Raw genomic sequence first — 15627 nt, forward strand, 5'->3', positions numbered from 1 at the left:
AATTTTCGCTCTGTTCTGTTTTTGAAAAACAAAAGGCAAAAGGAATTTACTTTCCTTGCTCTTTGGTAAGTGGGAGAATTAGTTGCTGAGCCTGAACCAATCTTTTTGAAGAAAGGCAGATTTTCTCATATTTTGAGGAGGCACTCCCCTAAAAACCCTTCCAATTTTACGCCCTTTGCTTTCTTTTGATTGGCTCGGTGTTACTTTCTATATTAGAGGCTTTTCTTTCTACTGGTTTCATTGTAATTTTTCGCTAACCTTTTGTTCTCTGTTTTCTTTTTTGTTTACCTGCAGATTTTGTTATTCATTTTGCTACCTATTTTGTTTCTCAGAACTTAGAAAAAAAAGAAAAAAAGAAAAAAAGAAAAAAAATGCAATTTGTTGTTGCCATCGTTAGCTCTTTTGTAGCCACCATCGTTAGCTCTTTTGTAGCCGCCATCGTTGGCTCTTTTGTCGCCACGGCTGCAGAATACACGATCTCTCACATCAAAAACCATATCAAATACCTTTCCAATCATGAGAACCAGATTCAGACCCTCAAGAATCAAGCTGAGAGCCTGAAGGATGCAAGAGAAAGAGTGCAGCACTCGGTTGATGCTGCTAAACGAAACGGGGAGGAGATCTATCATGATGTGGACAACTGGTTGACTACAGTCGACAAGATCGCTGAAGAAGTAAAGAAAGTATTGCAAGATGAAGAAAAAGCAAAGAAAAAGTGTTTCATCGGCTTGTGTCCTAATTTTTGGACTCGTTACAAGCTTAGCGTGAAAGCTGAAGAGAAGACGAAGGCTGTTGCTGAGCTACTTGAGCAGCGGGACAAATTTGACAGGGTTTCTTTTCGTGCACCACTTAAATGTTTCGAAGAATTCAAGTCAAGGATGTCGGTTTTGAATGGAATCAAGGAGGCACTGAAAGATGATAGTATCTACGTTATAGGGGTGCATGGGATGGGTGGCATAGGAAAGACTACGCTAGTCAAAGAAATTGCTAGACAGGTCAAGGAGGGCAAGTTATTTGATTCAGTGGCTATAGCAACTGTAACTCAGACCCTTGATGTTAAGGGAATTCAAGACCAAATTGCAGATTTATTGGGTTTAAGATTTGAGGAACCGAGTATGGAAGGAAGGGCACGTCGACTGCGAGACAGCTTGAAAAAAGAGAAGAAGATTCTTGTTGTTTTGGATGATATATGGGAAAGGTTAGATCTTGAAGAAGTTGGGATTCCTTTTGGAAATGAACATGAGGGATGCAAGATTCTGCTAACTTCTAGAGATTTCAATGTCTTATCAAGTGGGATGGATACTCAGGCAAATTTTGCAGTTGGCCTTTTAAATGAAGAAGAAGCCTGGGACCTGTTTAAAAAGATGGCGGGTGACTGTGTTGAAAGAAATGATTTGCGGACCACAGCTATTGAAGTAGCAAATAAATGTGCGAGGCTGCCAATCGCCATTGCAACAGTTGCAAGGGCTTTGAGAAACAAAGATTTGTTTGAATGGAAGAATGCTTTGCGTGAACTAAAGAGGCCTTCATCAAGAAACTTTAAAGGGGTAACAGCGGACGTATATTCGGCTATAAAGTTGAGTTACAATTATTTAGAAAGTGAGGAAGTTAAGTTGACTTTCTTGCTTTGCAGTTTCTTAGGCCATAATGGGTTGATTCAAGACTTGTTGAAATATATAATCGGTCTGGGTTTGTTTCATGGCGTTCGCACAATAGAGGAAGCAAGAGACAGTGTATTGACAGTGGTGAGTAAACTGAAAGCCTCTTGTCTGTTGCTTGATAGTTACAATACAACAATGAACGGTTTGATATCCATGACGTTGTTTGGTATGTTGCTACATCAATTGCCAGAAGCGACCGCTGCATGTTTGCGCTAATAAATGATGATGTGCTGAATGAGTGGCCTGAAAACGAGGCGATGAGAAATTGCAGTTGGATTAATTTACTTTATCCTGATATTAGTGAGCTCGGTGAGCTTCCTGAGGAGATGGAATGTTCACTTCTTTCCTTTTTCCATATGGCTCACGAAGGTTCAGTGGAAATTCCAGCCAACTTCTTTAGACGAACAGAAAGACTCAAAGTCTTAGATTTGACTGGAATGCACTTTCCATCCCTACCCCTGTCAATTGAACTCCTCACACACCTTCACACGTTGTGTCTAAGCCAATGTGCACTAGAAGACATTGCCATCGTTGGGAAGCTCAAGAATTTAAAAATCCTGAGCCTTGCTCGATCAGACATTGAAGTACTACCTCAGGAGATAGCACAATTGACTCAGTTAAGGATGCTAGATTTGAGTCATTGTACTAGACTCAAAATCATCCCACCAAATGTCTTGTCGAGTTTGTCCAAATTAGAAGAATTATATTTGGAGAATAGCTTTGCTCAATGGGAAGATGAAGTACTCGGCAAAGACAGGAGAAATGCTAGTCTTGGGGAGTTAAATCATTTGTCTCATCTGACCACATTTTATGCTCTTATTCCTAATGCCCAAGTAATTCCAAAACATATGTTCATTCGGGCATTGGACAGATACGGGATTCTCATTGGAGATGAGTGGGAAAGGTACAATGACTATGAATACTCAAGAACATTGAAATTCAAGTTGTATACAAGCATTCACAGGGATCATGGGGTAAAAATATTGATGAACAAGACTGAGGATTTACATCTGGATCAACTTAAAGGCATCAAGAATGTACTTGCTGAGTTAAATAATGGGGAAGATTTTCCAGATTTAAAGAAACTTCACATCCAAAATGGTCGGGAGGTCCAATATATCGCAACAGAGAAAATTAAGCTTTCTCGATTGCAGTCCATGACACTTGAAGGTCTGCCACAGCTCATTAACTTCTGCTCTCAAGACAAAAGGTGTTCCACATCCCAGCCGGAGCAGGGAAACACGAGCTCTGAGCCCTTGCCACTTTTCAATACGCAGGTATTGATTTGTTTTGTGGATTATTCCATATTCCAACTTTGGCTTTTATGGATTAGACAAAAAAAAAAAAACTTTAGCTTTTGTGCATATTTTCGTACATGTTAAAATATTAAAAAAAAGTACTTAAATTATTTTATTTTTTAAATAACTTTTTATGTTTCGATCGTATCTAAATAAATTTTTATACTTTAATTTATATTTAAATAAGTTTTTATTTCAAACGAAATATTACAATTTTTTTTTCTAATTCTATTTAATTAGAGAATAATTAACCTTTTACATAAGTAAAGGTTTTACTTTAGCATTTGTGATAGTGAGAAACTGAGATTTTATATGTATGATGCTTTAAGTAAATGGCTTATTTAAGTGTAAATTAAATATCAAGATCTTATTTGGATACAATAAAAATATAAGAATTTATCTAAATAATGTGATAAAGCTAATGGATATTTTTGTTGTTTTAGCCTTTCTTATAGAACTTTTATTTATACTCCAATTATGTAACGGCCTCAAACAGTGTTAATTAATTGTTGAATTTGCTTTATGTTAAACCCTGTTCATGCTTTCTCAGAGGTTTTTAGGAATTAAATATTGATTATTAAAATTAAATATTTAATAATAAAACACATGACTCACTAACAAGTGTCCTTAATCTTTTCAATTATGAAACTATACTATGAAACGATCACTATTGTTGAAACTATGCAAAATCTCTCTGGCTTTTATAGTTTCTCTTGAAGAAGTCCATAATCCGTTTAAATTATTTTATATTAAAGATGTAATATTTAATATGTACAGTAAGTTATGAATCAATATTTGAAATGATTGTTGGATATATTACATGTTTGGCCACTTAATTTTTTACTATTTATATTTTTATTTTGATCATCTAATTATAAAAATTTATAAATTGAACATTATCGTTAGTAAAAAATTTAATCATTTGTCAATCAAATGTTAAAGGCTAAGGGTTGATTGATATAATTTTTAAAGTTCAAAGACATTTGCTAGGGTGTTGTCATTTCAGTTTATATGCACATGACGATATCACCGGGACATTATAAATTTTAGAAAAGATTTAGTTATTAAAAAATAATAAATTATTCATTTTGTCACTTAACTTTTTTAGAGATTTTGTTTTAGTAACCAAACTTTAAAAATAATAATTTGATCACGAATGGTTTGTAAAATTTATTAATATTTTAATTTTTATTTTCAATTAAATCTTATTATGCACGTGATATCATAATGATTTAGTCACGATTGACATGGTTGAATTAATAATTTACTTTTTATTTTTATACTTCTATTTAAAAAATTTTTGTATTTGCATGCAGTTTGTGTTACCTCACTTGGAAAGCCTGCAATTGTCCTCAATTAACGCCAAAAGAATATGGCACAGCCAGCTTTCACAGACATGTTATGGCGTTCCAAATTTAACGAGCTTGACCATTGAGGGCTGTGACAACTTGGAATATCTATTATCGCCCTCTATTGCTAGAAGTCTGGTGCAGCTCAAACACTTTAAGATAGAGAAATGCATGTGCTTAAGAGATGTAATATCTACAGAGGAAATAGAAGAAGAAAAGGAAGCTGTGATTTGTTTCCCTCGATTAGACTCCCTGGAGATACAGAATCTTCATAATCTCATCAAATTCTGCTCAGGAAATTACAATATTGAGTTCCCAGACTTGAAAGTGCTGACAATCGAGCATTGCCCAAAATTAAGAGAATTTATTTATGAAAATAAAACGGAGGGGAACTATCAGTCTAGTACACAAGCTCTCTTCGATGAGAAGGTGAGTTAATAGTCTTTCATTCTTACTTCTGTTCTCTCTTTGTTTTCATTTCTCCTTGCATTTTTGCCTTAATTTTATGAACTAACTTTAGCATCGGCATGTATTATTATATAGGCTGCAGTTCCTAGCTTGAAAAGCATGACAATCTCCCACTTGAGAAATGTGAAGAAGATATTTCATAACGAACTTCTAGCTGGTTCCTTCTGTAAATTAGAAGAAATGGCAGTTGAAAACTGTGATGAGTTATTGACTGTTTTTTCATCTACTATAGTCGGAGTATTTAGCTGTCTGGAAAAGCTTAAGGTGCAAAACTGTGGTTCACTACAACAGATATTTGAGGTTGGAGGGTTAAATATCAAAGAAACACACGCTGTACATTGCCAACTAAGAGAATTGTACATTTTTCAGCTACCAAAACTGAAGCACGTTTGGAACGATCCCCTTGGAATTCTTGCATTTCAAAATCTACGAAAAGTAGATGTATGGCTTTGTCCAAGTCTGATAAATCTATTTCCAGCGTCAACAGCCAAAGATCTTCCTCAACTTGAAATTCTAACGGTGAGTTTTTGTGGGGTGGAGGAGATTGTGTCGGCAGGGGAAGGATTGGAGAACCCTCTTGGGTTTAAGTTTCCTCAAGTGTCTTACCTGAAGCTTACACACCTGAATGACCTCAAATGGTTTTGTCCAGGGCAACACACAACAGTTTGGCCGATGTTGAAAAAGTTGGAGACAGATTATTCAACTTTACTTAAGATAGTAGCTTCCGAACGTCTTAGCATCCAAGAATTGAATGGGAATGACCAACGAGAATCTACAATTCGACAGCCACTTTTCTTGGTTGAAGAGGTATGATTATGAACCTTCACTATTTCCTTTAAAAAACTAAAACATGGTCACATGCATGGCACATCAATGATCGATATTTGTTACTAATACAATAATGAAATTTTAAGTTATTACATGAAATATATTAATAAATGTGTTTTTAAATTTATCATTGATTTAATAACAATAATACTAAAATCAATACCTATATATAAAAGCTATTTCTAATTGAATGAGATTGCTCATTTTGGGATTTTGGACCATAATTTTTGGACAATTAAGAATTGTCATAAATGATCATTTGGGTTTAATTGGGTTAATGATGATTTGGGTTTAATTGGATATAAAATTATATTATATTTAGGGTTAAATTATTAAATTACCTCTAAAGAGATTAATCGGTTTTAAGGATATTTTTATCAAGGTAAAGGAATAATAAACAAAAACGCTAAGAAAAGAAACAAATTGAGAAAGAGAACAAGAAAACAAAGTAATAAAATAATTTGGAGAAAAGAAAAAAAAAAGAGTTTTGGTTTTTTTATTTTTTAAAATTTTTTAATATTTTGCTATTCTTAAATATTTTTTTTCTTTTAAAATATCTTCGAAAATAATATAATTTAGAATAATTTAAAAAATATTAAACATGTACTTTTAGTAACTAGCTTTTTTTTTTTTAATTGAGGAAAATATTTTGAACTCTTTTGCTTTTTAAAGAGACAATGAGGAAGAAGAATAAACTACTTAAAATGAAAATATACATTTTTTTTTATTTGTTTTCTCATGTTTCATGTTTCATTTTCACTTTTTATGTCTTTTCAATAAAATATAGCCTAAAAATTTTAAAAATTAAAATTTTATGAACAAATTTGGATATTTTAAAATAAAAAAAAAGACATGTTTTTGATTTTTTCATGGTTTTAGTATTTAAAACAATTTTGAATCTTTTTCTTTGTTATTTTCCTTTATTTTCTTAATCCTTATTTTTTAATTACACTTAAGTAAAATATTTTTATATTTTTTATAAAAGAAAAATAGAGATAAAACTTAAAAGGAAAAGGTATGAAATCTTTTCATTATTACATTTTTTTATTATTTTTTTCTTTCTTTATTTTTTTCTTAAATATCTTTCTTGTAGAAATTTATGATTTAATATGACATGTGTCAAAAAATACAAAATATAAAAATCTCAATTTAAATTGTTCTCGATAATGGAAAGTCACAAAATATAGTTTTCTAAAAATAAATTACACCAATAAAAGTTTAAATCTATTCAATAACATTATCATATTTATGATTTGCATCCAACTTGTAAGGAATTATTCATTTTGGGTTGAAAGTTTTATTATTTTATCTTATAAAAAATATCTTACAAATATGAATTTAAATATATATATATATATCATATCGTATCTTTACACTTAATCAATATGAGATTAGGGGCATTATAATCTCTTTGTTAAAACTTGATGTTCTCGTCAACTTAACACATACCGCATAGAATCAAAATTCAAGGCAGGGTTCTAAAGGTAGTTTTTATTGTGTAGCGTTTAATTTTTGAACTTTTAGTTGGTGATTGTTCTAATATCATTCGTAAAGACTTCTACTTAACTTAAGAGATATTATTTATTTTAATTTAAAAGTTTTATGATTTTGTCCTATAAAAAATCTGTCAAAAGTATGAATTTAAGTCCTTGTGTATTATATCTATCTTCATATTTAAGCAATGTGTGACTGAGAGTTATGGTTTAAAAGTAAGTTTTTAACTTATTATGTTTAGAAAATTTTCTTGATTTTATTTATATTATAATTTAATTGGTCAACAATCTCACAAATATTCAGATAGATGCATATTTTATTTTTGTTTTAGAAAAATTATATATTAGATTAAGTTTGCCATTGTGAAATATTTAGTTTTAATTGGTAAATGAATAAAACTATAATCATCAAAGAATTTTGTTGAATTAACATTTATGACAATATATATTCATTTATAAAATATATTTTTGATTATTTCAACTTACATTTGTTAATAAAAACATAAATGTTAATAAAAATAATTCTCACCGAAAAACGTGTGTTGCATTCTAATTTTAAATTTAAAGTTCACCTTTGATATACTTGATATGTAACTCAAGTTCTAATTCTGATTTTAATTCAAAATATTAAATTTAAATGCAAACGATTCTTTTCACCAACAATGCAAGAGGTTTTGAACCATAAAATAATTTGAAGTATAAATAAATGAATGTGTCGTATTTCTAAAATTTTCACTTAAATTTTTGAAATATTATTTTCATATTATTTTTTTAAATACAACATTTGAAGTATAAAAAGCTTAACTTAGGAATACAACCAAAACTTGATGACCCTTTACATCCAAAATTGTTTTACAAACATCCATATATAGTTTTATTATACTAGCACATAGTTACATGGATTGCACATGTATATGTGTTATGACTACATTTTTAAGTAAAATTTTTTAAATATAAATAGCTATGTTCTTAATTTATATAGTTGAGTTTATAATAAACATAATTAGAACATAGACATAAATGAAAATTAAGATCATATCTTAAATGACAAAAATTACTTTTTTTTATAGAATTCATATCTCTATCAATTTCCTTTTTATTTTGGTGTTAGGAACTTTTGCCCTGCAAGTAGTCCATCTATCATTAAGTGAACCGTTTGAGCTAAAGTTTTGGGTTCATATCTATCTCAATTAATTATTAATTATTGTTTCAAAAAAATTACTAATTAAAATTTATTCCCCTTATAATTTTATAATATAATAAAATAATTTATAAAAGGATGGTTTTTTTTTTAAATGACACTCATAATCAAGTATTACATTTATATAATCCACAACACTGAAGAATTAACTAATAAATTATAACTTAATTAAACAACCAAATTCACATACAATAAGAGTTGAATCTAAGATTTTAAGATTTTAGGACTTCTTTCTTACCACTAAACCACGATCTCATTGCTACTTGTAAGTGGATGTTAATTTTGAAATATAGTAAAACTTTATATCCCTTTATGTCTAATGATATCCATGATATCCTTGCATAATATAATAAAAATAATGTACACATTATTAATATTATTATTATGTTCACTTGTTAATTTTGAAAACACTGCCAGCCCCTTACAATGGCCTATCTAGATGGTTGTTTTTTTTCTTTTTTTTTTTTTTGGTAAAATCTATCCATATATCTATCTAGATCTTATATATACATAATTTTTAACTATTGAAACTAGAACATTAAAGTAGAATTTTTTACTATGTATACACACAATTTTTAGTAATAATATAAATTATGTTATGTTAAAAAATAAGTATCTTAAAATTAACTTTATCTTTTTTAAAAGTTAATTCAAAGAATAGTTTCTGTTTTTTTAGAAGAAATTATTCAATTGGATTGTTGTTACTTTTATAATTTTAAATGTTAAATGAGATGTAAGATATGATAATTTAAAATACGACATAATGTGACACAAAAATAATATGAAAAAACATACGGAAGTAGTACTGTTTAAAATTTTAACAAAAACCATTAGAATTAACAAAATATTGTATTTCGTATTTTTATGTTGATATGAATTGTGACATACAATTTTCGTGTAAAACATTAGTATAAATGAATTATCAATATTTTATCCGATTCGAATACACGAATTTTGCAACATGAATTGTGTGATCCATTAAAATTAATTTTTTTTATTATATGCTTCTAATAGTTCATTCATCTCTCAATTACTTTCATCCTTTGAAATTTTATTTGCGTGCATGTTTGCATTGTATAAAGTCACGAGACATTATAAATATTTCATAATTTTTATGTTAATATCTAACTCATTAAAAAATTGAAAAAGAGTTACGCCCGTATAACATCATGCTGGACAAACTACTATTGTTCATTTTTATTTTCCTTACATGAGTAAGTCACGGAATGACAGCTTTAGTTTCATTGGTGTTAACAATTTTTACTTTTTTTTAAAAACAAATTTACTTGATTAATCATATAAGTAGGAGGACTAAATAATTCAAAATTGAAGTGGAGATTGAAATGCACATTTTAAGGACCTGTCAATTACTTAAACCTGTGACCAATAGTTGAATAACTCTTTCCTTTTGATCTTGTGAGGAATGTTGGCTCTGACTTGTTTTTATTTGATTGGTTTTCAAGGGCATTCCCAAATCAGAGGAACTGCGGTTAAGAAAAATCGATGATATTGCAATGGTATGTAATGGCCAGTTTCCAGCGGACTTCTCTCACCAGATAAAACATTTTGCGCTGCATGCCTCCTGTATTGAATCTGCTAGCTTTCCAATTAATTTCTTCCAAATATTCTACAATCTGGAAATTCTTGAACTTTGGAACTGCGACTTAAAAAATCTAGTCTCTTGTGAAGGAGGTGTTGTTGAGAAGCCAGATGGAGGGACACTTCACTCTCGAATTAGAAAGTTAAAATTGAATTATTCTAAAAATCTTACACATATATGGAAGAAAGATTCAGAGCTAGCCCACATTCTTCCTAATCTTGAAATTCTTGAAGTAGTGGGATGTGATGATTTGATAAGTTTTGGATCCTCACCCTCCTCAGCATCCTTTCAAAATCTCACAACTTTGGAAGTGCAATGGTGCAACATGATGATAAACTTGGTTACACCTTCAGTAGCCCAGAATCTGGTACAATTAACGACAATGAGGATAACGGATTGCATTACAATGACAGAAGTAGTGGCAAACGAGGGATCAGATGGAACAACATATAATGAGATAATATTTTTCAGCAAATTGAAATATTTAGAACTCAGCTGTTTACAGAGCCTTGCAAGCTTTTGTCCAGGGAATTACGCCTTCGAGTTTCCTTGTTTGGAAGAATTAATTGTGGATGGGTGTCCTAACTTGAAGATCTTTTCTCAGGGTGTTTTAAGCACCCCACGACTACAAAGAGTAAAAGAGTGGCGTTATCATCACAAAGGGCGTTGGACTAGTGACCTTAATATCACCATACAACAGTTGTACTCAGAAAAGGTATGTATTAATTCATAACGCTTCCTCCTGATAAAATTTATTTGGCATATTGCCGTTTAATTTTCTTTTATGATTGAAATACTGCCTTCTTCATTGTTTTTGAAATTCAAAAGATATTTATATTAGTTCAATAACTAACAAAGAGTGTTTATTGTTAATTTGTTATTATTTGTATTTGTGAATTGTGATTGTTATCTTTTACCATATATAACGGGTGGAATATATCGCCTAATTGGTTAGGTGGGATACCATGGCATATATCATTTCAAATTCTCAGACGCATTTCCCGAGTTGATGGAAATATGGAATACCAACCCTCAAGAAATTATGGCCTTCAAAAACCTTGGAAGAGTGGAATTTTGTAATTGTAGCAGCTTGAAATACATATTTACACTCGCTATGTTTTTGAATCTCAAGCAACTTTACCATTTAGAAGTAAAAGAATGCAGTACAATGGAAGAAGTCATCGTGGAGCAAGGCGTTGAGGAGGAACCAACGACAGATAAGTTAACAATATTCCCCTCGCTTTGGAACATAGAAATTGAATCATGTCTCAACCTGACAAGTTTTTATTTGGGAAGTCGAGCTCTTGAATTTCCATCGTTAAAACACATTAGAATAGCTGACTGTCCAAAAATGACTACATTTTCAAGAGATAAGCAGGAAGGGACAACTAGCGATGGAAATGAAAAAAGGCTTGGTCAGGGGGACGTCTATATTACTGCAACCTTTTTCAGCCATAAGGTTAGTTTATTAGTGAAAATTCATTTTTATATTTTTGCATGATTTTGTTTCATTTTTCTTTATGTCTATCTCCCATTTGAATAATAGTTGTACATGCATCTCTTTTGTTTTGTTTTTTTTTTTTTTTTCCATTTGGAATGGCCAACTTTTATCACATTATATGAGAGTCCATAGGGTTTTGGGTATGTTAAGGTTTTGTGGGTGTTAGGGATTTATATATGATGCATTATTAGTATATTAAGTGCTATATACAGTTAATGAATCATACAATGACACTTCATAAAAAAATAATTTTAAATATATTTTTAGAATTAAGTGTGTATGCTTTTCAATTAGGCTTTTAAAATTTATTTTTTTTATAAAGTGTCATTGTATATTTCACTGATAGTATAGCACCTATAAATTACAGTATATCAAATATAAATTCAAAGCAGGGTATTTTCATATCCTCTTTCCTCTTTCACGGCGCAAAACTGGCAATTACATATTTGAGTAAGAAGCAGGTGAGTGAGTTGGCCGTGGTCTGTGTTGTGGAAGCATATGGAATGTTGTTTTCAAGGGTTGAGATCCTCTCCATTGGGCTAATTTGCTTAAGCAAATCAAATTTGATTAAACAAAAGCAATGGAGGGGAACAAAACCCACGTGATAAAGTTAATCTTAGTCTTGAGTTTTGAGTATCATCATTCCTTATCATTATAACATACCTATGCACTGAACTCAATGTTTAATTGTATTTTCTATCTAAAGAACGAAGAGTGATCTTACCATGAGAATTATGCCAGCAGATTGTCTCTCCAAAATTGGAGTGGTTGGATTTGTCCTCAATTAACATTCAAAGGATATGGCACGAGCATCAACTCCCATCCTTGTTATATATTGAGAAATTAGAATTCTTGAGCGTGAAGAGCTGTCACAATTTGAAATATCTGTTTCCATCTTTCATGGCAAAAGATTTTGTGCAACTCAAAAGTCTTTATATTTCGGACTGTAAGATCATGGAAGAAGTAATCTTCATTGAAGGATTGACAGAAGAAGAAAGGATGAGCCAGAAGTTATTCCCTAAACTAGATTTGCTGTGGCTCGAAGATCTTCCTGAACTCACAAGATTCTGCTTTGAACCTTACTTTAAATTCCCATGCTTGAGAATTTTAGGGCTAACAAATTGTCCTTTACTGAAAACATTCATCTTGAAATCTGTAACTGGAGATGAACCTCAAATTCATCAAAATACAGAAGGAAGTAACTTGGAGGTTGATAATTCCGCTCTCTTCAATGAAAAGGTGATTCTTCTTTTGCTTTTCCTTTACCATTATTTTCTTCACGAATTATCATTTTAATTTGTTGTGGCTTTTCTTTCATCTGTTAATTTCATCAACCTTGTTCAGTGTTCTTTTTTTTTTTTTTTGAACATTTGTTAAATTTGTTATTTTCATACGTATTTCAGTTATTAACCCAATTATATGAATTTATTAGGTGGTTTTCCCTTGTTTAGAGAGGTTGACAGTCACAGGTATGAGGGACTGTAGAAAGATATGGCAGGACCAACTCAACATGGATTCATTTAGCAAACTAAAGAACATACTGGTTAAAGACTGTGAAACACTCTTAAATATTTTTCCCTTTAGCATGATGGAAAAACTTGAGGAACTAGACATGTTGGAGATTGTGAATTGTAATTCGCTAGAAGAAATAATTGAGCCACGAGGACTCATTGCTAATGAATCACATGCAGTAACAGCTAGTGAATCTATTGTGGTAGAAGCAGTGACTAAATTTGTATTTCCCAGAGTAACATACCTACGACTTGATGAATTGCCCAAATTGAAAAGTTTCTACTCTAGGATGCATGCTACAGAATGGCCATCTTTGAAAAGAATGAATCTGGTTTCTTGCCACAGAGTAGAGTTATTTGCTTCAGAATGTCTTGGCTTTGGAGAAACTCAAGCAGAGAGCCAGCTGGGTGGAATCTCAAATAAACAACCCCTGTTTTGGGTCAATGAGGTATGAACACAAACAAAATTTGAAAATTCTTCTCATGCATATTAATTGCACCAAATCTTCTGTAACAATTTTATATCATTCATTTTGTGAGATTAGTTGTTTTTATTGTAGCAAGTATTTATTTTGTTACTGTAAAACATTGGCGGTTTGCACATTGCACATAAAACGCTTATTGAAATAAGTACTGTTCTCATCTTCTCTTAATTATAAGAAAGAAAAGCAAATGTTCATCTAATTCTTACCAAGAGCTTTGTTGGATATTAAATTATAAGTTGCAATTATACTTTTAACATCCTTTACAAATTTAAGCTCTGTTGTTTAACATATTTGTTAATATACAGGATACTTTCCCTGTCTTAGAAGAATTGACATGGAAGCGGAATGATAAGATGAAAGGGATATGGCATGGACAACTCTCATTGCAGTGTTTCAGAAAACTAAAAATTATTAACCTCGAATGCTTTCCTGACACATCAACAGCTGCTCTGCCATATTGGTTCCTTGGATCGTTACCAAATCTTGAGAAGATTGTCATAAATGAAGCTTCCTTCTGTCAAATATTCCAGTTTGAAGGGATCAACGATGAGGAAAGACATACATCAGCTCTCACTCAGATAAAGGAATTGAGGTTGTCTAAACTTCCAGAGTTGACACATCTCTGGAAGGAAGATTTCAATCCTAGAGCAACTTTATGTGGCATAAGAATTCTTAAAGTGCTGGAATGTGGACAATTAAAGACTTTAGTGCCATCATCGGTGTCTTTTGAAAATTTAACGACTCTGAAAGTTTCAAGATGTGATGGATTCATCAATTTAATAGCGTGCTCAACAGCTAAGAGCCTGATGCTACTAGAAAGAATGAGCATAACTGATTGCAAGATGATAGAGGAAATCATAGCTTGTGAGGGTGAAGAAATAAAAGGTGGCATTATTTTCTCCAAAATGAAGTATCTGCGGCTAAGTTGTCTACCATGTCTAGCAAGCTTTTGCTTAGGGGATCACATCTTTGAATTCCCGGCCTTGAGAAAGGTAATTGTGAGAGAGTGCCCAAAAATGAAAAATTTCTGTGAAGGAGTTTTAAGCACACCAAAGCTGCAACAAGTGCAATTGACAGAAGATGAAGATGAAGTAAAAGTGCGTTGGGAAGGTGACCTTAATACTACTGTAAAGCAGCTGTTCGAAGAAATGGTATGTGTCGATTTAAAGGATTTTCCTATGTTTTTTTTATTTTTTATTTCTTTAATTTTTCGGCCATGTTTGCTTTTACCCATCCTACGAAAAGTACTAGTGCAGTGATCTATAAACATAAAGCTATAAACATAAACTGAGTATAATCTGAAGCTATAAACATAAATCTTTTAATGTCTTCTTTTTAATAATGTAAATGATTGTAAAATGTTATTTGGTGCATTTCCAGACATAACTAAATGATCAATTCTTGGTTTTACCTTTCCATGTTGTTGTTTCTTACAATCACAGAATTTCCAAAATTTTTAAGTGACTGAGGTGACCCTTCAGTTGGACAAACGGGAATAAGGCAATGTGTTTTGGTGCTTGTGAGACAATCTCATTTTCCTTTCAATTCAAATCCGATGGAACGTAAGTACCTGTTCTACTTTCATAATTCTTCAATTGTCCACTTTATTTCCCTTCATCAAGGCGCAATTTCTTTATAGAGTGACGTGGGAGATGCCTTCTGATCGATGAATGTTGAATTGTTCTACTGAAGTTTGAGACTGCCACTTTTCTCTGAACCCCAAAGGTTATTCCACTTTCTACAAATGCGCTATTTGAACTGTTGCATTTTATATTGTAACTTCAATTCTCAGCTTGAATTTCAGGTGCATCATGCATGGCACTGCAAATTACAAACATGTATTCTTTTACTTGCAAGGTCAATCAGCTTAAGACTGCCCTGTTTCAGTATTACCAAAACTTGTTCTTCAAGGTTGATGGATTTTCCAATATGTTATGGATATCATTAATTCTCTCATCCTTCGTCCATTTCAATCATATTAAACGACAGATTAGTATATTCATTTGCTGGTATTTTCTCTTTTCAATTCTTGACTTAACAATTCTGGGTTATTGGTTCCTCATGGTCAGATAATTTGTTGTAGTTTATTGCTTTCTTACCATTGGAAATTTGACTTGGTTGGATTTGATGTTCTTAATTCCTTATCAGATGGTAGCTAGTTTCTTTATTTGACATTATGGAGGGCCAGAGTAGCTAGAGTTTTATTTTAGTTTCACTCCACAATCTTGATCT

At 31.5% G+C, this 15627-nt stretch overlaps 1 protein-coding gene and 1 long non-coding RNA gene across 2 annotated transcripts; both read left to right on the top strand.

The window, feature by feature from the left end:
- Positions 1-15028, top strand: LOC111278025 (uncharacterized). Its single transcript, XM_089763673.1, is given in 11 exon segments — positions 1-140; positions 295-1784; positions 1787-2938; positions 4276-4737; positions 4852-5583; positions 9762-10613; positions 10854-11357; positions 12144-12638; positions 12832-13359; positions 13701-14546; positions 14838-15028. Coding segments are annotated over 10 exon segments (7041 nt in total). The 5' UTR covers positions 1-140; positions 295-371; the 3' UTR covers positions 14895-15028.
- Positions 15029-15035: 7 nt separating this feature from the next.
- LOC149518037 (uncharacterized) lies at positions 15036-15421 on the top strand. Its single transcript, XR_016343523.1, has 2 exons — positions 15036-15170; positions 15253-15421. It is a non-coding gene; the product is annotated as an uncharacterized LOC149518037 (long non-coding RNA).
- The last annotated feature ends 206 nt before the right edge of the window (positions 15422-15627 follow it).

Source organism: Durio zibethinus, chromosome 7 (assembly GCF_047325235.1).
Source record: "Durio zibethinus cultivar Kanyao isolate XHJ-2024 chromosome 7, ASM4732523v1, whole genome shotgun sequence".
Lineage (NCBI taxonomy): Eukaryota > Viridiplantae > Streptophyta > Magnoliopsida > Malvales > Malvaceae > Durio > Durio zibethinus.